The sequence below is a fragment of the Piliocolobus tephrosceles genome, chromosome 10, assembly GCF_002776525.5.
Source record: "Piliocolobus tephrosceles isolate RC106 chromosome 10, ASM277652v3, whole genome shotgun sequence".
In the NCBI taxonomy this organism is placed as follows: domain Eukaryota; kingdom Metazoa; phylum Chordata; class Mammalia; order Primates; family Cercopithecidae; genus Piliocolobus; species Piliocolobus tephrosceles.
The window spans coordinates 46,711,335-46,732,503 of NC_045443.1; the positions used below are offsets into that span (position 1 = coordinate 46,711,335).

The window sequence follows — 21,169 nt, forward strand, 5'->3', positions numbered from 1 at the left end:
CAGAGTCTCGCTCTGTAGCCCAGGCTGGAGTGCAGTGGCCGGATCTCAGCTCACTGCAGGCTCCACCTCCCGGGTTTACGCCATTCTCCTGCCTCAGCCTCCCGAGTAGCTGGGACTACAGGCACCTGCCACCTCGCCCGGCTAATTTTTTTGTATTTTTTAGTAGAGACGGGGTTTCACTGGGTTAGCCAGGATGGTCTCGATCTCCTGACCTCGTGATCCGCCCGTCTCAGCCTCCCAAAGTGCTGGGATTACAGGCTTGAGCCACCGCGCCCGGCCTCCATTGCATTCTTATAGCACACCTCAGATAACAGGAAGGTGAACCCCCACCTTGGTGTAGGTCTTAGTACATCCCCCTAAATTCCTTAGCCTGGAATGTAATGCCCTCACTGTTAACCCCACATTCTAGCCAAACTGAGCTATTTGCCTGTATATCAATCTCCAGGTTTGGCTCGTGCCTGTCCCTCTACCAGGAACGAACCCCTCAGTTTCTTTGTATCAAAACCCTAACTACCCTTTGGAACCAAGCACAAATGTCCCTTCTTCCAGAAGCCTTCTAGCCCTAGCCCATGGCACTTGGTTCGAGCCCCCCTTCCTTCCTGCTGTGTGGCACCTCTGAGATGTAGCTCTGGCCCTATGTCATCTGTCCTTCTGAACTGGAGCCCTTAGGGAGCTCCTGTGGGGCCCCTCGCTCCTGGCACACTGTGCGAGGTTGCTGAATGAATGAGTGGGTGGATGACAAATGTGTCGGGGCCACAGGGACCCATATGCCTAAAGTGTTACGGAGAGTCTGGAGTAGGGGGTCTGTGCTGAGGTGGGAGGAACAGAGCACAAATGGAGAGGTGGGGTCCCACTGCAGCCTGTGACCCCAAGCCACAGCCACACATTTCTAGATTAGCCAATCTGCCCTGTCTCTCTTGCACCCCATGTCCCTCAGCTCTGCCAGGACCTCTGTGGAGCTTGGGACCCCCCCACCCAACACCCTAGAGCTCCTGCAACCCTCCAGCTAGGCTCAAGAGTGACTCCCAGCACACAGGCTTGGGAGAGACCTCAGTGCACAGCCCTACTCCGTGCCAAGGCCAGGTGGAGAATGTTGGGCTGAGGAGAAATCCAGCCTCTACTCCGTGGCCCAGTCTGGCCTGTGACTGTGTGTGTGTGTGTGTGCGTGCATGTGCACGCACCTGTGTGAATGTATTCACCTGTGTGCTCTTGTCCACGAAAGTGTGTCTCCACCCCCCGCCTAAGTGACAGCGTGTAGGCACCAATGTACCTTTGTCCCTCTTCTAAGTGTGCGCAGGCTTTTTCAGTGTGAGTGGCTATGGCGAGGTGCCTGTAAGGGGCACACGTGTGTCCTTTGTCTTCTTGACTGTGTGGGACACACACATAGCCTTAACTATGTGTGTGCATGTCCATGCAGGCGTACTTGGGACCTGCGTGTGAGGCTGAGTGGTTTGTGTGGCTGTGGGGAGGGATGAGGCTGAATGGGGAGGGGAGGGAGGGCCTTCTGGAGCAGATGGGCTCAGAGAAATGCAGGAAGAGGAGTCCTGGTGGGCAGGTGGAGGTGAGGGGGGAGGTGGCCTCACCATCCATCTTTGGGGTTGAGGCTGTGGTTGAATGCAGTGAGCACCCCAGTCCTTTTGCCCACGCCAGCCAGGCCCTCCGACTGGTCCCATTACCTGGGATGGGTGCCAGGCATGGGGGAAGGGGTGTGATTTCCCTTGTGTCATCCTCAGTGCCAACAGGAGCTGGCTGGGGAAATGGCAGACTCTTCTGAGGGTTGAGGGGGTGGAGAGGGGCGTGCTAGGCTGGCAGTGAAGGGGCAAAGCGGCAGGAAGCCATGGGGCTGGGTCTGTGTCTGAGTGTCCCCACCTCCAGGGCCCCGCATCGTCGCCCACCGTGTAGCCAAGTCTTCCTGCCTGCTCAGTCCCTTCTGTTCCCTTCTCAGGCTGGCTGCAGGAGCTGGCCCGCCGACTGGAGACCCCCTACTACCTGGTGGGCCGGAGACCAGCCGGAGGGAACAGCTCTGGCCAGAGTGACAACTGCAGCAGCAGCAGCGAGGCCAACGGGACGGGGCTGGAGCTGCTAGGCGGCCCGTCGCTGCGCAGCGCCTACATCACCTCCCTCTACTTCGCACTCAGCAGCCTCACCAGCGTGGGCTTCGGCAACGTGTCCGCCAACACGGACACTGAGAAGATCTTCTCCATCTGCACCATGCTCATCGGCGGTGAGCCCGGTCGCGCGCGTCTTCCCGGGTTCACTCCCAGACTTCTGCCCGCAGGCGGCGCCGTCCCACTCCCGGAGGGCCTGAGGCCGGGGGCTCTTCCGCTTTAGGTGGCCGTGGAACTCCGGGCCGGGGATGGGGGAGACTCGGGGCCGGGGGTGGGGGAGACTCCGCCCCGCACAGCGGCCCTCGGGCCTTGCCTAGGAGCGTGCGGGGCCGGAGACAGATGAGCCTAGCGTGGTGTCAGGCCGGGCCAGGTCCCCAAGGTGACCCCCTCTCACCACCTTCCCCCAGCCCTGATGCACGCGGTGGTGTTCGGGAACGTGACGGCCATCATCCAGCGCATGTACGCCCGCCGCTTTCTGTACCACAGCCGCACGCGGGACCTGCGTGACTACATCCGCATCCACCGTATCCCCAAGCCCCTCAAGCAGCGCATGCTGGAGTACTTCCAGGCCACCTGGGCGGTGAACAATGGCATCGACACCACCGAGGTGCGGCCTCCAGGGCTGGGCCTGCTAGCCTTTGCTCCCTCAAGGGGTTTGCAATGGCCTGGAATTATCAGGAGTGAGGGAGGATGAAGAATGCAGAATTTTGGCCCCTGTGCCTCCCTTCTCTCTTGGGGGGACAGCGGCATGGGACAGAGGGCAGCTAAGAAGGCTTGGAGGGCCCTCTGAACCCCAGTTAGGTCTGGGGGCTTGGTACTCACTGAGATGGGAAGCTGGGCTGCTCAGGGGGCTAAAGTGATTGAGAGGGAGGTGGAGGAAGCCCCTCGCTGCCCACCCTGTGTGGAGCTTGGAGTTGTGAGAGAGGCCTCAGGTCCCTCCCATGCCTCCCCTGTTCCTGAGGCCTGCTAGGGTGGAAAGGGGCTGACTGGAGGCCACCTCCTCTTCTGTCACTCCCAACCCCGCCACCCCTGCACCTGCTTGCCCGCAGCTGCTGCAGAGCCTCCCTGACGAGCTGCGCGCAGACATCGCCATGCACCTGCACAAGGAGGTCCTGCAGCTGCCGCTGTTTGAGGCAGCCAGCCGCGGCTGCCTGCGGGCACTGTCTCTGGCCCTGCGGCCCGCCTTCTGCACGCCGGGCGAGTACCTCATCCACCAAGGCGATGCCCTGCAGGCCCTCTACTTTGTCTGCTCTGGCTCCATGGAGGTGCTCAAGGGTGGCACCGTGCTCGCCATCCTAGGTTTGTGAGGGTGGCAGAGAGGGCATGGGGGCACGTATGTGTGAGACCATGGCCCTGATCTGTGGAAAACCTGGAGAGGGGACCTCCACAGGGCCACTGAGAGAGAAACAGCCAGGGTGGAGTCAGGAGTAGTTATGGAGTCCTGGTCAAAGCTCAGAAAAGCCCCAGTGACTGCAAGGTGGCAGGGTAAGGAGGTGGATATCATCTCGCAGGTGTGCCTGGGGCCGAGCGAGTGGAGAGCCAGCCTTTGAAAGGAGCCAGTCTATGGGGGACAGAGGGGAGCTGCCCCTCCTTCAAGAGGAAAATCAGAAGCTGGGGACTGAAGTGCTGGGGAAAGTGTCAGGCAGGGCTAAAAATGGGAGGAACAGAAGCTGTCCTTGTGGTCCCCCAGGAATGGTGAGATGTGACTTTCCTGGGGCAGATCACAGAGCAGGCCCAGAGCCCAGATGGGTGACAGAGCTCAGTCTCCAAATAGGGAGACTTGTTCTGGTGAAATGGTACCTACGGTGTATGTACTTCCCTTCTTGGCAGAAGAAAGAGGTGAAAAAGGAAATCAGTTCCCTAGATGCAGATGAAGAAATTGCAGGTGTGGAACGGACACAATAGTAGTGCTGATCACAGGGGGCTCACAGCGTGACTAGCCCTGTCCCAGTTCCTCACATGCTTTGTCTCACTCCAACCTCACAAAACCCATTATTCCTATTTTGCATAGCAGGAGACCAAGGTCAGAGAAGTTAATGAACAGCTAGGAACTGGCCAGCCGGGGTTGGAGCCCCATCCACCTGGCGCCAAGTCTCATGCTTCTTCCATGGGGCTCCCAGGTGCTCTGGGGGGAATTGGGACTGGCAGGGAGGAAGCCATCATTAGGAGGGTTGGACCTGCACCCTAGGATTTGGGAAAGCACATTCCATCTCCCAGAGAAACATAGGGCTGTGTCTGTGAAAAGCCACTAAAGGACCGGGCACGGTGGCTCACGCCTATAATTCCAGCAGTTTGGGAGGCCGAGGCAGGCAGATCACTTGAGGTCAGGAGTTCAAGACCAGCCTGGCCAACATGGTGAAACCCTGTGTCTACTAAAAATACAAAAATTAGCTGGGTGTGGTGGCGGACACCTGTAATCCAAGCTACTTGGGAGGCTGAGGCAGGAGAATCACCTAAACTCAGGAGGCAGAGATTGTACTCCAGCCTGGGCGACAAGCGAGACTCCGTCTCAAAAGAAAAGAAAAAGAAAAGCCACTAAAGGGGAGCAGAGACTCTGTGGCTGCAAGAGACTATCATGGTGACCCTAGAGGGTGAGGAACATGCGACCGGTGTGGGTAGTCAAGGACTTGTACATGTGGGGAGTTGGTGACCTGACCACTGCTGACCACATCGAATCCTCAGGCAGCCAAGGCACGTGTAGATTCACTGTGGGGAGTGCTGAAGCCCTGGGGCTGAGGTTTGTCATTCATCTGGCAATCCACAATCAAGATGAGAAGGAGGAAAGGGCCAAGAAGGTGGGGCAGTGTCACCAGACGCAGCTACTGTGTGTCTATCCTTGCTCCCTTGAGGAGGATGACCTTCCAGCTGGAAATAAGAGGAAAAAAATGCCATCGGGGTCTTAGACCCCGAGAGTGGGGACAGGTTGTTCATACCCTTTGTTTTACGTCTTTCGTGAGTCCAGCTTTTGGGCCTACATGCGGTTTATGCCAACACGAGAAAATGGAGTTATGCCAGTCAAGTGTAGCTGGCAATCCTTGGAGAGATTCCGAAGGGCACAAGGACAGATTTTCACCATTGTAGACTGGTGAATCCAAAGCAGGATTGATGAGTGGATTACGAAACAGATGGTTTTCAGCCTGGAGCTAAGGGAGTTGTGTGGCTGGGAGCTGGCACAGGTCCTCTCAGAGCATGCCTTTGCTGGTGCCAGGCACCACGTCTCAGAATAGCCACGTTCAGTGTGCAGTATTCAGTGCCACAAGAATGGCCACAGCCTGTGCCCTGGGCCTTTGCCTCCACAATGTCCCTAGCACCAGGACTTACGCCACCGTTGATCTATCCTGTCACTGCCTATATGTTTTGGGTGAACTACTTCCCTGTTGACTTGGAGGCTCTGGATGCCCTGGTGAATGAATGCTTGATTCCCCGACCCCAATCATGGTCGGGTTCTCTGCTTTGCCTTCATACCCTCTCCTCACCTACCTTTTTACTCAAACGTCCAAGTGCATCCTGCCTGCTCCTGGCGGCTCTGGGTTCTGGCGCCTGCTTCTGTTGATGAACTGATGGAAGCTAAGCATATGCAAAGTCCATTGTGAGGAAGAAAGTAGTTTGATGAGCTGCACCTGGCGGGCAGTCTCTGGTCCTGAGACTCTGCCCTTGGTCCTGTCCTGTTTCTCATTTTCTCTCACCTCTTGGATGAAGACAAGAAGCACGTGCTTATTCTATTTCAGACGACACAAATGAAAAGAGAGCACATTCCCCAGATGATCACCATTGAGATCCAAACAGCTCTCAAAACGACCCAGAAGGATGGCCGGAAACCAAGAAAATCAAGTGTTAAACTATACTTAAGTTGGGGTACATTCTATACTTAAGTTGGAGCAAAAGTCCAGAAACATGTAGAGGAGACGTAAGCTCAGTGTGTGCTGCTGGCGGTGTGAGGTAGTCCATAGCGGGGCCATCCTTTTTGAAACGCTTTCTAACAGTCTGAACTGCCTGGCGGTGGTTGAACTGCCTTGAGGGTAGTGAGTGCTCTGCCCAAGCCCGGACTGCGTGCCTATCCCTGTTGGAAATGAATTTTTTTTTTTTTTTTTTTTTTTTGAGACCAGGTCTCACTGTCGCCCAGGCTGGAGTGCAGTGGTGCAATCTCGGCTCACTGCAGCCTCGACCTCCTGGGATCAAGTGATCCTTCCACCTCAGTCTCCAGAATAGCTGGGATTGCAGGTGCACACCACCACACCAAGCTAAATTTTTGTTGTTGTTGTTGTTGTGGAGATGGGGTTTTGCCATGTTGCCCAGGCTGGTCTCAAACTCCTGAGCTCAAGAGATTCTCCTGCCGTGGCCTCCCAAAGTGCTTGGAGCCATTGCGCCTGGCAGGAATGATTTATAGGGGGTTCTATCTGGGAGGGAAAGGAAGAAAATGATTTCTTTTTGGTCGTCTTTGTGTGAGGCACTTTATCTACATTAACTCTAATTTAGCCTCAACATGTCCCTGAACAGACACACCCTATTTCATTGATTCTAAGACACATCTCACCCACCGAACCCCATGTGACATCTCTGAGATTACATCGCAGGCTCTAATTGATGCCATTTAATAATTGCTGTCAGCCAGGTGGCAGTCTTAACCTGGCTATGGGAAAACCTCCATTGACCCCTTCTGGTGAGATCAAGAATATTCCCTAGACTCAGTTAAATGCAGCATCTCTTGTAGAGCAGAGACAGCTGGGGCTCAGGAGGGAGAGCCTGGCTGCCTGGCGTTCTCCCTGTGCCACACAGGGCTCTAATTTGCTGGTTCCAAACACTGATTCCTGGACAAGCTGCACCTGAATCACCTGTGGGACTTAAAAACAATCAGACTGTGGGGTCTCCCGTAGATACTGTGATGCTGTAGGTAGAGATGGGGCCTGGGTGTGTGTTCTGACTTTTCCACGGGATTCTAATCAACAGAGCCAGCTGTGAACCACTAGAACTGAAGACAGTTCAGTCTCTCTCAGGGCTAAAATTCAGGTTTTCCGGCACAGTGGTTTTGATCCTGAACGTGTTTGAGGGCCTGGGTCACAGAGCTCTTTACCCCAAGCCCTTGTGGGAGCCAGTGAAACAGGCCGCAGGCGTTAGGCCATGTCCCAGGCCTCTTTGCTCCTCTCTTCAAGGCTTCAGCTGCCAAGGCCCAGCCCAGCCCTGAAGGGAATTTCAGCAACCTGCAGCCTCCTCTTCTCACCTCATGGCTGAAGCTCTCAGGGCTTGCTGACCTCTGCTTCCTCTCCCCAGGGAAGGGTGACCTGATCGGCTGTGAGCTGCCCCGGAGGGAGCAGGTGGTAAAGGCCAACGCCGATGTGAAGGGGCTGACGTACTGCGTCCTGCAGTGTCTGCAGCTGGCTGGCCTGCACGACAGCCTTGCGCTCTACCCCGAGTTTGCCCCGCGCTTCAGCCGTGGCCTCCGAGGGGAGCTCAGCTACAACCTGGGTGCTGGGGGAGGCTCTGCAGAGGTGAGTGTGCTGAGTACGTGCTTGGAGGGGCTGGGGGTGCCGGGGAGCCTGGTGAGGTGGGCAGAGGCTGCGGATGGTGGAGAGCTGTGTGTGACGTGTGGCCTGGTATGAAAGGCCCCACCTCAGTCTACACCCTCTCTGCCCTTCCACACCCATGCGCCCAGCCCAGCATGCGCAGCCACCCCTGCCAGCTCTCCTTGGCCTGTCTGAGGCAGCCTCATCCCGTCCAGAGGAATCTTAGTAAAGAAAGATGAATGCACTGGTGCTGGCACAGGAAGGGGTGGCTCCTGGGGGTCGGGGCTAAGCAGGGCAGGGACAGGCACCAGCCCTCCAGGTTGTTTCTGAAGAGAGCCTGGTGGCCCCCTCTGCTTTTTCATGGTGAAACAGGACTGTTCTGAGGGGCTTTTGAATTGTCCTGGATTGTCACTAATTCCAAACAGTTTTTAGTGCTGCATTATCTTGGATAGTTTAATTAGGCTGAGGGACCTGGTAAAGGGGTGGTGGTTTCCGTATTTGGCTAGAATTTCGAGAGGTAGTTAACACCTCCAGGGTTTGGTGGCTTTAGATAGATTTTAGATTAGGATAGTATCATCTATAGGACCTTCAGTGAGAATAGACGTTGGCGATTCTAACAAAGATGGCTCATCCCTTCCAGGGAGATGAAGCCTTGGTAGAGGAGGTGAGTGGGACACAATAGTGACCATCCATGCCGATTCCCTGTCTCCCACTATCCCTAGGTGGACACCAGCTCCCTGAGCGGCGACAATACCCTTATGTCCACGCTGGAGGAGAAGGAGACAGATGGGGAGCAGGGCCCCACAGTCTCCCCAGCCCCGGCTGATGAGCCCTCCAGCCCCCTGCTGTCCCCTGGTTGCACCTCCTCATCCTCGGCTGCCAAGCTGCTATCCCCACGTCGAACAGCACCCCGGCCTCGTCTAGGTGGCAGAGGGAGACCAGGCAGGGCAGGGGCTTTGAAGGCTGAGGCTGGCCCCTCTGCTCCCCCACGGGCCCTAGAGGGGCTACGACTGCCCCCCATGCCATGGAACGTGCCCCCAGATCTGAGCCCCAGGTGAGCAGACCCTAGGCCCCCATGGCAGAGATGGTGGTGATGAGGCTGAGGCCCTGGGCAGGTGCACCCTACCCTAGGTGCCCATCTAACCATCTTAACTCCTGCTAGCCTATGTGGGCCAAGCCTGCCTCCTCCAGGAAGCCTCTGTGCTCTTTTCTCCTGCTGTCCCACTCCACTGTGTGGTGTGTGGCACACGCTGCTCTGAACTCTCGCGTCTCATGCTGCTCAAGCTTGGCCCCCCAGCTAAACCTCAAGCTCCTAGGGGAAGGGACCCCATGTTAGCTTTCTCCTGGGCTCCTAGTCAGTTCCACGCTCCTGTGGCCTATGTGTGTGGACGCTGGGGCATCCCATCCCATACGACCCCACAGTGGCTGCCTGTCCATTGATTTGTCGTGGTGCCTGGGTTCACAGGGTAGTAGATGGCATTGAAGACGGCTGTGGCTCGGACCAGCCCAAGTTCTCTTTCCGCATGGGCCAGTCTGGCCCGGAATGTAGCAGCAGCCCCTCCCCTGGACCAGGTACCAGGGCCCCGGGATGGTCTAGGTTGGTGGGCAGCCCCTTTGCCTTGTGAACCTCAAGCACTGCTGGCCTCTGAGCCAACAGTGTTAGAGTAACTGGCAGACTGCCTGGAGGCCATCTCACCCCACTACCCCTCTGTGCCGTGTGGGCAGGGGAGTTTGGTGGTGAAGACCGGCACTTTAATTTTGACGTAGCCAGGAACTGGGTTTATGTCCTTGCTCTGTCAGCTTTCTAGCAGTGTGAATTTGGCTTCTCTGGCCCCAGCTTCCTGTCTGTAAAAAAATGGGTTGATGTTTATATTATATAATGTAACTTAAAGCCTTAGCGCAATGTCTGGCTAACTGGGGGGATAGAGGGCTGGGGAACCAGGGGTGAAAGTGGCTGCAGGCCAGGGAAGTGAACAAGGTAACGAGCTCCTAGAAATGTCCATTTGCGTGGAGGACAGAGCAAGTGACAGACACAAAGAACAACTTTTTGAGGGGAAGGAGAGCGCTAGGCAGTGTGGCTGAGGGCTGCTGGGTGGTGTTTTCCCTGCCCCTGGAAGTTTGGGCAAAATTCAACACTTTGGGCAAGCCCAGAAGAGATGATCCTAGGAGTCAGGTCCTACCAGGTCAATGCGGTCTAACTGCGGCAAGGCCTAGACCCTCCCACTGCCTGTCTCCTCTTACCAGCCCCAGCTGATAACCCCATCCTACTACCCACAGAGAGTGGCCTGCTCACTGTCCCCCACGGGCCCAGCGAGGCAAGGAACACAGACACACTGGACAAGCTTCGGCAGGCGGTAGGTGAGGGGGAAGGTGGAGGTGAGGGGGGTGCCAGGGGCAAACACTCCATGGCTGACTCCATTCTGACCTCACCTCCTCCCGCCCCCGAAGGTGATGGAGCTGTCAGAGCAGGTGCTGCAGATGCGGGAAGGACTGCAGTCACTTCGCCAGGCTGTGCAGCTTGTCCTGGCACCCCATAGGGAGGGTCCATGCCCTAGGGCCTCAGGAGAGGGGCCATGCCCAGCCAGCGCCTCCGGGCTTCTGCAGCCTCTGTGTGTGGACACTGGGGCATCCTCCTACTGCCTGCAGCCCCCAGCTGGCTCTGTCTTGAGTGGGACTTGGCCCCACCCTCGTCCGGGGCCTCCTCCCCTCATGGCACCCTGGCCCTGGGGTCCCCCAGCATCTCAGAGCTCCCCCTGGCCTCGAGCCACAGCTTTCTGGACCTCCACCTCAGACTCGGAGCCCCCTGCCTCAGGAGACCTCTGCTCTGAGCCCAGCACCCCTGCCTCACCTCCTCCTTCTGAGGAAGGGGCTAGGACTGGGCCCCCAGAGCCTGTGAGCCAGGCTGAGGCTACCAGCACTGGAGAGCCCCCGCCAGTGTCAGGGGGCCTGGCCTTGCCCTGGGACCCCCACAGCCTGGAGATGGTGCTTATTGGCTGCCACGGCTCTGGCACAGTCCAGTGGACCCAGGAAGAAGGCACAGGGGTCTGAGTACCAGCCCTAGAACTCAGTGTTGCCAGGCGTGCTGCCATCTGCTGTTCAGCCCAACCTCAGAGCGAAGACAGGGTGGCGGCCACCCCATGGACTCCATGTGGCCCGCTGGCTCAGGGCAGGGAGCCTGGAAGCAAAGGAGGGCCTGGCTCCTGACTCTCAGAGAGGGTGGGCTGGAGCCCTGGGGCAGGCCCCTCCTCAGCCTGCTCCTCTGACCTCCTGGTCTCCCTCTGCAGGCTGGGGGCAGAGGCCTGAGGACAAGGAAGGGCTTTGCCATCCCGTGCATGTGCCCCTGCCTCTACCTGTCCCAAATTTTTATATTAAAAAGAGTAATAATAAAAGAAACTACTTTGGAACCTGGTGCTTTTTATTTACAAAAGAAAAACAATAAAGGAAGAGTCTGAGGCTAATCTGCTGGAGACACGGGAGTGAAGGTGGCAATGGGGGGTAGGGTTGTTTTTAAAGAGAGGAAGAGCGGGAGGGGCTCTGGCTCTAGGGAAGCCCGAGGTTCTCAGCCTCTGCTGGCTTCACAACGGCCAGACCTATCCTCCCTCAAAGGCTCAAATGAATGGCCCACAGCTGAGCCTCCCACTGCCCAATCTGGGCAGGTTTTTCCAGGAGCCTGAGTTCCCAGCTCAAGGGGGCTGGAGTGGCAGGGGAAACAGGCCAGAGAGGGCCCACGAGTCCTGCCACCACTCCTCACTGTGGTGTGATCTTGGCAGCCTCGGCCCGGATGAGGGCAATGAGGTCCTGGTTGATGAGGAAGACGAATCGCAGGCTGGCGATCTGGGTGGGAGACAGAGGTGGGGCCAGGCTTGTGTACTGGCTCACCATGCCCAGGTCTCATCCTGGCCTTCCTGCCTCCTCCCCAGCTCACCTCCACCACAGAGTTGTTGCTGAGGCGCCATTTGGAGCCACAAAGCACTGGCCGTCCATCGATGTAGATGGGCCGTCGACCCTCATTGGCAATGAAGAAATCACCGTTGTTCTTCAGCTTGATAACACCTGTGGAAGCAGAAAGGAAAAAGGAATGAAGGGATTGGGAGGGATTGATGGGATGGGGAAAGGCCAGAGAGCACCAGGAGCCTCCACAGACCAGCTCTGCTTCCTGCAGACACCAAGGAACCCCTGCCTCAGGTGGTTCACGAGGGTCCCTATGGACATCAAGCCCCAGGGCTACAAAGGACAGCGAGAGGCTGGGAGGGACATCCTCACACTGCTTCCTGCTGGGGCAGGGGGTGGGGGATACCTTGTTTCCGGGAGATCTTCCAGGCTGGACCCTCCAGAGACAGGTCCACATCAATCTGGTTATCCTTGGTTGCTCTGCCCAGGGTGATCTGGGGAAATGGGGCAGGTGAGGGCTGGGACCTGAAGAATTGGGGGAGTAGGTCTATGCAGGCCAGAGAAAGATGAGAAACCAAGGACTACACAGAGAAAGGCACTGACAGAGGAAGCACACCTAGGAAGGGTGGGGATGGGCCTGCCTCACCTCGCGTGATCGCATCAGGTACCGCACCATACGGCCCCGCAGCACTGCCAGTGTCTGGTTGTCGAAGTCCGGAGAGCTCATGCCTAGGGGAAGAGGGGATTTGGAAGAGCCTACCCCTGAGGGCCAGAATGGAAGACAGGGAACCAGGGCAAGGTTGCCTTCTGGTGCCCGGGCCTCCTCACCTGTGATGCTGTCCACTAGCACCTGCCACTTATGCAGTTCCTGTTCCAGCTGCCGAATCTCTCGCTTCTGGCGCCGGTCAGCCACCATCAGCTCTGGGGTGAGGTGGGGTGGTAAGGAGGGACGCTCTGAGGCCACCAGCACCTTGTACTGCTCCTCTTGATACTGGCAGGAGCTTCCATCCCCTCACTGCCCCATCCGGCCACACTTACCATGTTCCAGGACCTCATCTCGCATGTCCCTGAGGGGCAAGAAGAGAAGGAAGATTTAGGTCCACTTTCAGCTCGCCTGCTACTTGGCTCATTAGGGCATTCCGGAGCCCCTTTAGCCAAGTGGCCTGGAATTAGGCCTTGGCCCAGCCTCCTTCTCTGGGCTTGGGCCGGGGATAAGGGTAAAGCAGCGGAGCCTAAGAAGGCCCTAGCGGGAGGGGAGGGGGCTCAGCCAGAGGGGCCAAGCACCAACAGGAACCCAAGGGCTGAGGTTGGGCAGCCTGGGGCGCTGTACCCTACAGGAGTGACTCGGCTTTCTCCACCCCTTCCTGTGTCTCCAACCACTCACTTGAGCTTACTGTCATCAATCAGGTCCTCCGCATCAGAGAAGTTCAGCACTTGGTCCCCTTTGGGCAGCGGCTGCACTGAACAAAGGACAGAGGAAGTGTGAGCACCAAGGGTCCCGCTGAACCCCATGATGCTGAGCGGACCACTAAGCCAAGTAGACCAGCTGCAGACTGCGCCGGCTAGAGAGCCCAGCACCAGCAAGGGCACCCATACCAGATTAGGCTGGGCTCTAATTTGGCACAAAGCATCTTTAGGCTTAGCTGAGGGTAGAGGTGGTTCTAGAAAGGGAAAGAAATTAAAATTGACCTTTTGTATGGGCTTCTTGGTGTGCAAAGGGCTTTGATCACACAGCCTTGAACTAAGCAGGGGAGGCACTATCATTAGCTCCATTTTACAGACGAGGAAACAGACACAGGAGTGGGGTTAAACTATGTGACCCTAGTCTGGGATGGAGCCAGGATTTAGATCCTGCTCTCTCGATTCGAAATCTCAACTTCTCCTTCCATCACATCATATGATCTCCAGCATTTCCTGCCACACTGTGAGGGGCTGGGAGGTACCTGCCAGGCAAGTTCCACTGAGAAAGTATGTGCTGGTGGGCGCCGCCCCACCTTAAGCCAATGTCTCTTGATCTGGGGTCATGACCTGCTAATGGGTCATGAAGTTAGTTTCATTTTTTTCAAAAACTGAAATGGAATAGGATAGTGAGCATCAGAGCCCATCAGATATGCTCAGGATAAATACTATTTCATGAAAGTCTTTGTTTTTTTTTCTGGCCAAAATGTGAAAGGAAGTGTGTGCCCACAGACCTAGCTACTCGGAGCGTGAGGCAAGATCTCTTGAGCTGAGAATTCAAGTCCAGCTGAGCAACATGGCAAGACCCTGTCTCTTAAAAAAAAAAAAAAAATTAAAGGGATTAAGACTCCCCAAATCTGAAAACCTCTGTCTTTAGGCCAGCCGTTCCCAGGACTAGAGGGTGTGCTCTGTAGCAGCTAGTGGCCATGCAACTGTCAACTGAAGAAGTGAGGGGGATGTAGGGGGGGCCACAGATGCTCCTCTTCCTCCCCCCGAGGTGAGACTGTACGGGGGGAACTGAGGCAGTCACTCCATCAAGTCCCTCCCCACCAGAGTTGCCTCAAGTTCCACGAATCTCATGTTCAGCTGACTTGACAGCTAAGCAATGCGTCCTGCCTGTTCCTAGGGTCTCCTAGCTCTCAACGGCGAAGGATAAATCAAATCCCCATATACAAAAACTCTTGAAGGAATAAATAAAACTTTCACGATAAGGCTTTTAGTTAACAAATAAATTTGCACAAAATAACTTTCTTCTTTTTTTTTGAGACGGAGTCTCGCTCTGTCATCCAAGCTGGAGTGTAGTGGCGAGATCTTGGCTCACTGCAACCTCTGCCACCCGGGTTCAGCAATTCTCCTGCCTCAGCTTCCTGAGTAGCAGGAATTACAGGTGTGCGCCACCAGGCCTGGCTAATTTTTGTATTTTTAGTAGAGACGGGGTTGCACCATGTTGGTCAGGCTGGTCTGGATCTCCTGACCTCGTGATCCAACCACCTTGGCCTCCCAAAGTGCTGGGATTACAGGCGTGAGCCACCGCACCCGGCAAAACTTTCAAAATAGTGACAAAGGAACTAGCTTTAGCAGTAAAAAGGAAAATTATCCAGTCAGTATCTGTTCTCTCTGTGGGCATTCTGTGATATCTGAGTCTGAGGAAGAAGCAGAATTTTGGAAGCCGCAGGAATAAAGAGGGCTGCCCCCTGGGCCACTAAAATCAGAGGTCCTTAGGAATGGAAGATGGGGCCTCCCTCTGATGAGATTTCCTAAAATGCTCCTGCAGGAATACTTTTTCTAAGCAGAAGCTGCAGGCAGGACCCTGGTAGTAAGGTGATGGATACCAAAGAGGCTTCATGTTTGAACTGTGTGAAAAACTATGTAGAGGGCAATGGGCAGTACTTTTAGAAAGTGAGAATGTGCTTGTACTATGGAAATCAGAACCTGAATTACAGACCTCACTGGGGAGTTCCTCCAGTTTAATCACAGTTTTCTTATCCCCTGTCACTGGGAGAGGGAGTGCTGTGCTGCTGGGGCAAGGGGACGCAGGGAGCAGTGTGGCCCTTGGGGAAAGGGAGACAGATGGACTGGGTGTGAAGTCCCAGTGGGGATTTATGAATGGCCTGAGGGCAGCTTGACAGCACTGACGGCCTAGTGGGAAGAGAAGAGGAAGAAGGAAGACAGAATGAAGAACGGAGAGAGGCAAAGAGCAGAAAAGCTCAGAAAAAGTGGTTATTACCTCCAGGGTGGAAAACAAAGTGAAGGGTGGGCAGGGAGGAGGATTTTCTCATTTTGCTCATGTTTGAATGTTATCCGTAACAATTAATGCATTATTTATGCGAGGATAAAATGTGTCATGAAAAAACAAAAGACAAGAAGTGGTAGATAATTCCGCTATTTGGACCTTTTGCCCAAGATTCCAGGCAATGTTGGCTACTCTTATGATGATGCTGAAGACCATTCCAGCCACTTTCTCTCTCTGGAAAAGAGTAGGTTTTGTTGCAATGTGAGGTGAACAAGACACTAGGGGTCACTGAGGAATCTGTTACAGGGCACTTGAAGGCAGCTGTGTCGAGTACTTCAGACACACACACATGCACATGCACACACCCCCATTCTGCCAGCTCCTGGGGCGTTACCTGTCTGGTCCTCCAGCAGGTAATACTGCTTCATGAGCTGCCAGTGTGCCTGCAGGGCCTTCGCGGTACGGGCCAGGTAGAAGGCATCGGGGTGTCTATGCAGCAGGTCCTGGAAGGTCTCCAAGGTGGGCTGGCTGGTCTGGAGGGCAAGAAACATTCTCTAGGCATCTGGGCTTTTTCACACATGCCTCTGCCTTACCATCTCTACCTCCCACCTCAGCACCCCCCAGGAGCTGGAAGAAGCAAACTAGTCACCCAGGGAGTCAGGCTTGGCTCTTCCTGAGGTCCCTGTCACAAAGGCCCCTGCCGACGTGCATGCGTGTGCACGTGTACACATCCAGACAGTGGGTAGGGAGCTCTCCACATCAGTGGTTTTCTAAGTGGTCCAGCTCTCCCTGCGCCCTGATCCTCCACTTTCCCAGCCCTCAGCCTTACCGATCCCACTTTGCTCAACAGCTGCTCCTCAGCCTTGCTAAACAGGGCCTTGCTCTGGATGGCTGCAATAGCCTCTGGGTGCAGCTGCCTCATGGCCTGACAGGCCAACCTGGACACAGAAAGATACAGAGGGGAGGGCTGAAGGAAAGGTGTCTAGCAATCTGTGGTTCCTACTATTCCTCCCAAAACTACAGGCTTTTGAGATCCAGAACCTAGAGGCCAGGCCCTCATCAGAAAGGGCCTAAGGCTTAGCAGATAACCTGTGGCTCCACAGGTTTGTCAAGTGAATGAATGGCCAATTCACAAAACGAAGGCCCCTATGTCCCCTTCACACCCAGTCCTTCCTGATGCTAAGCCTCAGATCAGCTGCTGTTCCCTCCAAGTTCTTCCTCCTTACTTCGCCAAAGCTGTCACCCCCTAGCCACTGCCTACCACCACCTCCTTCCAAGCTGAGCCCAGTTCATTTCCTATCAGAACTGCGGCTACAACTTAAGTGGTGCCAGGGTCTGTGGAGATGATGGGTGTTAAGCATCCAACCAAGCCTGAAGACATTAAGTGACTGAGGAGGAGGAAATGTGTGCTGCATGTGTACATGAGTTTATTTGGAAGCCTGTGGCTACTGGAGCTAGAAGTGGGCTTGGTGTTCTTCTATTAGGAGGATAAAACTGTAGGAGGTCAATGTGGGAAGGTTGGAGGTGACCTGCCCAAAGCCACAACACACACAGTGCACTCCGGGCACTCATTTTAGTCTTCTCCCCCATGCTATTCCCTCTGCCTTCAGACTCCCTTGCCTGGAGGCAGGAAGAAACTTCTCTTTAAAGCCTCTCAGGCCTCAGTATCACCCCCAAGGAGCCTCCAGGAGTCCTGACTCCCAGAACCCTCCTGGGGCCCTGGTACAACTCCCTCTGCTCCAGGACCCAAATTCTGGTGTCCCCAGTACCTCCCCATTGCTGGAACCAGCTCCCACTCACTTGGAGATGACAGGATCATACAGCAGGGCGTACCAGCGCTCCTGGACTTCACGAAGGGTGAAGCGGCAGCTGAACTTCACACCCAGGTGGACGGAGGTCAGGTCGTTGGTCTGCAAGGCCCCAGAAGGATTTGCTCCAGCCTTGGAGCTGGGAAGAACCCTTCTTTGCCACCCACAGGGCCCTGCTGGGCTAATTTTGGGGTGTGAACTGGAGGCTGGGGGGAAGGGAGACACTAAGCCTATGGTAGGGGCACTACCTGCAACACAGCATTTATGAGCAGGAGGTCATCTGCAGGCTTCCAGCGGCCCAGATCCTTGGTCACCTGAAGTGGCTGTTTACTCTTCTTCACACGCTTGGTGAGTCCAGGGGCTGGGGCTGGGCTGGGTGGCACAGGAGTGCTGGGGGCTTTGGATACCTGGGCAGAGAATAGGAATAAACTGAGCTCAAAACCAGCATCCAGTCAGCTGGCGCTTCATGACTAGAGTTTCACATACTCCGTGGCAGCGGCAGCCCCAGCCCCAGCCTCAGCACCAACTCCAGCCCACAAAAGGAAGTACAGGAAAGGAGCTCAGCTTTCTAATACCCACCCCCTCCCACCAAGTTACTTCTATATAGTCCTTGACCATATGGGGTCTTCTCCTTGCTGGCGGTACCCCCGACCCCAGAGTGAAAGGTGGGTGGGGAGGATACCGGGAAATCACTCTTGCTGGTGCAGTGTCTAGGGCCAGAGCAATGCCACCTGGGGGTTATTTTTACACTCTGCAGTGCTGGGAACAGGCTGTCTGCTCCCAGAATAGATGTATGCTCCATGCCTCCCACACGGAATGTGATACAGGATGCAATAGCAGGGTTGGGGGTGGGGGCTGCAACAAAAAATGGGGAGTAGAGAGAGGTGGGTTCCCAGGAGAGAGGCATCTGAGATGAGGGCTAGGGCAGCTTGGTCCTCTCACCAGCCTGCTCTGCAGGGCTCCTGGCAGCTGGCAAAGGTTCTGGGGAAACATGAAATCTGGCACTACCTCCCATCCCCTAAGTCTCCCAATTCCTCACCTTCTTCTTCTCACTGGAGGAGGGTTCACTCCCTGAACAGCGCCCTGGTTCCACCCCACTGGCCCCCTTCGCCCGGGTAGAAGACTTTGCTAGGCTGCTCTCCACCAGCTCATCATCAAACTTCTTCCTCTTGATGAACCTGTAAAGGGCCTGCCCAGTGAACACTCCTTACCCCACCCTGGTACCCATTCACACACACCCAGCCCACAAAAGAGAGCAGGTGCCCAGTAAGGTGCTAACTGCTCCAGCCTGCTTTCACTTTACGCCACAGCCCAGCTCAGCGGCCATGGAAATGCTACACTCCAGCCCTCTGAGATGACAGGAGATCACGCCACAAAGACTTCACGTCAGAGACCTAAGATCTCCCTCCCCTGCCCTCAGTCCCACAGGGAGGGATTTAGCAGGGACAGGAAAAGCACAAGGCTCTGCCAATATAAGGCCCCAGAGGGGATCAGGCAGCCATTCCCAACAGAGGTGGAGGCAAGTGGCACTTAACGCCATAGACCTTCTACCCTTTCCCAGTTCCTGGCCCTCCGAACCCTTACTACCTGGAAGAGCTTCTCCGTTTAGGGATGGTGCCCAAGGCCTGGGAGGAGGCTCGCTTCTGCCCTGCCAGTGACTCCTCATCCTCTGAGCGGCTGGCAGTGCCTGATGCCATCAGGGATGAATCTAGCAGCCCCTGAGAATCTAGAAAGAGAGAAATGGTGGATTCAGGCCTCCTCAGATCCTAGAACTTCTGCAAATGGGACCCCTCCCCAGCCCCCTTCCCCTGCCAGCCCTCTTGGCCCCTCCCCTGCCTCCTTAACACTTGAGGTTTTAAGGTAGAGTTCCTTGGCCATCCAGATCCCATCTGGGCTCAGACCTGGCCCAGACCTTCCACGCTGGGCAGTTCCCCCGGTGCCACGTGTCATGTCGTGCAGCACATGGTGCTCAGGTCAGACTGGTGATGCCGACACGCTGGGCTCTGGGCATAACTGCTCCCTCTGCCATCAAAATGCAGCCATGCTAAAGAGCAGCAGCTCAACAGCAAGTCAGTCAATTGTGGCTCTGCCGACAGGTACATGGGTGGTGCTGGCCCAGGGGGAGGTGGCAAGGCCTAGCCAGGACCGAAAGACACACGTGCCAGGCACAGGGTGGAATCAGCAGACCTTGGCGCCCAAGCATTTGGGGAGCTGTCCCGGCCTCATACTACCTTTGTCCATCCTCTTACAGTCCCAAAGCCACTGGTTCCAAACCACAGGGCTAGGAGGAAGGATCCCACAGGCTCATCCAAGGATTCTGACCAGGTGAGCTTAAAGGCTGAGAGGAGATTCTGCAAAGGAGAAATGAGGCTCCCTGAGGTTCAGATTTCCAACTGGCCAGCCTCACTTCCTTATACTGGCTCAAGTCCCCCAGGGTCCCTTAAGCTAGGGAAGATACAAGGAGAGGAAAGAGGCATAAGGCCCCACTCTGCCAATAATAATCTTAGACATCAATCTTGTGAAGGTCACTGGCACCTTTCAGAGTATGATAACAGCTATGGACTCCAGAAAAGTGTGCAAACACATATTATTTTAGAGGGTTCATGGACCCTCTAATTCTACTGGTATCTCCTAGGTTAAGCGCCTTGACTATAAACTAGCAAGAGATGGGATTCTTCGGTCCACTTTTTCTTTACTTCAGCTGTCCACTCAGCTCAGCAGCACCAGCCTTCCCCTCCCAGGCCAAAGCAGGAAAAAAAGAAAGGGAGACAAAACTCCAAACAGTCCATCTCGTTGGGGTTTTTTTTTTTTCATTTGGGGTTTTTACTGAAGATTTAGAAAGCGGTATTTGCATGACATACCATCTCGTGGAAACCAAAAACCACTGTTTGGGAAGTGCGTGATTACCAACCTCCCTGCGCCCCAACAACCCCTGGAGAACCCAGGTACTGGACTTTCTCAGGGCGTTCCTCTCGTGAGTTCCCACTTCTTCTAACCAGGGTGGCTCTTAGCTCAGTGTTCTAGCTCTGCCCCCAGGTGAGCCTGTCGCTCTCCGCTCCATAGGCTACGACTGAGAATCTTGACATCTGAGGAGAGGGCGAAGGGGCCCGAGCTTGCCGGCAAACTGAGGTAGGGTCTGTGCCCGCTTCCTTCCCTGGCCCTCCGCCCCTCGTTCTCCCACGAGTGCACACCCAAGGTGGGGGATCGGTCCAGGTCTGTCTCAAGAACTCGGGGTAAGAGCACTGATGAAGTCACCTCTGCAACTCAAAGCAGAGCACCAAGTAGCCTTGGTTTGAGACCCACAGGCTGGTGGCTGGAGAGGTGGGGGTAAACTCGCAAGCCCAGTCTCACCCCGCGATCTCCATGCCTTTGCGCATGCGTAACACCTCGAGCCAGAGTCTAACCGGGTCCGGCCCACGCATGCGCAGCTTTTCGGGGAGCCACCGGGGCGTGGCCCCAAACTTTGGGGAGGTCGTCCCCGTCGGCACTCTGGAAAACTCCATTTCACCCCCAACTCCTTTAAGAACCCTCAGAGGCGAACCGCGAGGTCTCACCATTCCTAGACTGCCAGATCCAACAATTTCTCCGCGGCGACGGTAGCAGCCGCAGGGCCAAAGCCGGCTTCCGTGAGGTACGTCTACTTCCGGTTTACGAACCAGGGGCTGGCAACCTCTTCCGGTTCGTCTTGGCAACGTGTGTGTAGGGGGCGTGGCCATTTTACCGAAGCGGTAAATATTTTACTAATAGCGGAAAGTAAAGGCTTTCCTAGTTGGGACAGCATGTAGGGAAACGTTACGGATTATAGGTACCGAGGAGGTAGCCTGGCTTGAGGGGGCAGTTGAAGGGAAAGGCGAGACTTAGGGCGAGACCGAGCGGGGCTAATTTGAGGCGACGCGGGAAGGGCGGGACCGCGGACTGGATTTCGACTTCCAAATTCACGCGAAGTATAGGAGTCTGAGGGTTGCACAGGACGTTATGCATTGTTTGACTCCTCTAGCGCCTTTAGAGAAACTTCTCTCAGGCTCGCCTGCTAGCACTAGTCGGGGAGATAATGTAACCAGGGAGATGTGGCGGACAGAAAGTGCAGGGAGTCTCTGAGGAGCGGATGGAGGATCGTGGGTCGCTTTACTAAGCAGAAAAAGACCCTTCCAGAAGGAGTGGTGTCCGCTT

The 21,169-nt window shown here is 55.6% G+C and overlaps 2 protein-coding genes across 10 annotated transcripts in view; one reads left to right on the top strand and one right to left on the bottom strand.

The window, feature by feature from the left end:
• KCNH3 (potassium voltage-gated channel subfamily H member 3) overlaps positions 1-11,017 on the top strand; it is a 19,311-nt gene extending 8,294 nt beyond the window's left edge. For 6 of the 7 annotated variants that reach the window (XM_023211202.3, XM_023211206.2, XM_023211205.3 and 3 more), the window contains 8 exons: positions 1,946-2,224; positions 2,516-2,715; positions 3,158-3,407; positions 7,377-7,594; positions 8,332-8,663; positions 9,075-9,181; positions 9,887-9,963; positions 10,058-11,017. In XM_023211202.3, coding sequence (XP_023066970.1) covers positions 1,946-2,224; positions 2,516-2,715; positions 3,158-3,407; positions 7,377-7,594; positions 8,332-8,663; positions 9,075-9,181; positions 9,887-9,963; positions 10,058-10,657 — 2,063 coding nt within the window. In that variant the 3' untranslated portion in view covers positions 10,658-11,017. The remainder of the gene's footprint in view (positions 1-1,945; positions 2,225-2,515; positions 2,716-3,157; positions 3,408-7,376; positions 7,595-8,331; positions 8,664-9,074; positions 9,182-9,886; positions 9,964-10,057) is intronic. The other variant, XM_023211207.3, reaches the window with a different exon arrangement.
• On the bottom strand, positions 11,004-20,652 carry MCRS1 (microspherule protein 1). Of its 3 annotated transcripts, XM_023211209.2 has the most exons (15): positions 20,554-20,652; positions 19,231-19,350; positions 18,587-18,725; positions 18,039-18,177; positions 17,248-17,406; positions 16,992-17,101; positions 16,021-16,129; positions 15,586-15,724; positions 12,885-12,960; positions 12,539-12,567; positions 12,329-12,421; positions 12,147-12,229; positions 11,907-11,994; positions 11,535-11,662; positions 11,004-11,443 (listed from the first exon to the last, which is right to left on the bottom strand). In XM_023211209.2, exons 2-15 carry the CDS (start codon positions 19,238-19,240, stop codon positions 11,357-11,359), a joined length of 1,389 nt encoding a protein of 462 aa, XP_023066977.1. In that variant the 5' UTR covers positions 19,241-19,350; positions 20,554-20,652; the 3' UTR covers positions 11,004-11,356. The 3 variants fall into 3 exon arrangements, with proteins under 3 accessions (XP_023066977.1, XP_023066978.1, XP_023066976.1); XM_023211210.2 differs by lacking the exon at positions 19,231-19,350 and having other exon boundaries at positions 20,554-20,640; XM_023211208.2 differs by lacking the exons at positions 19,231-19,350; positions 20,554-20,652 and adding an exon at positions 18,901-19,224.
• Between the last annotated feature and the right edge of the window lie 517 nt (positions 20,653-21,169).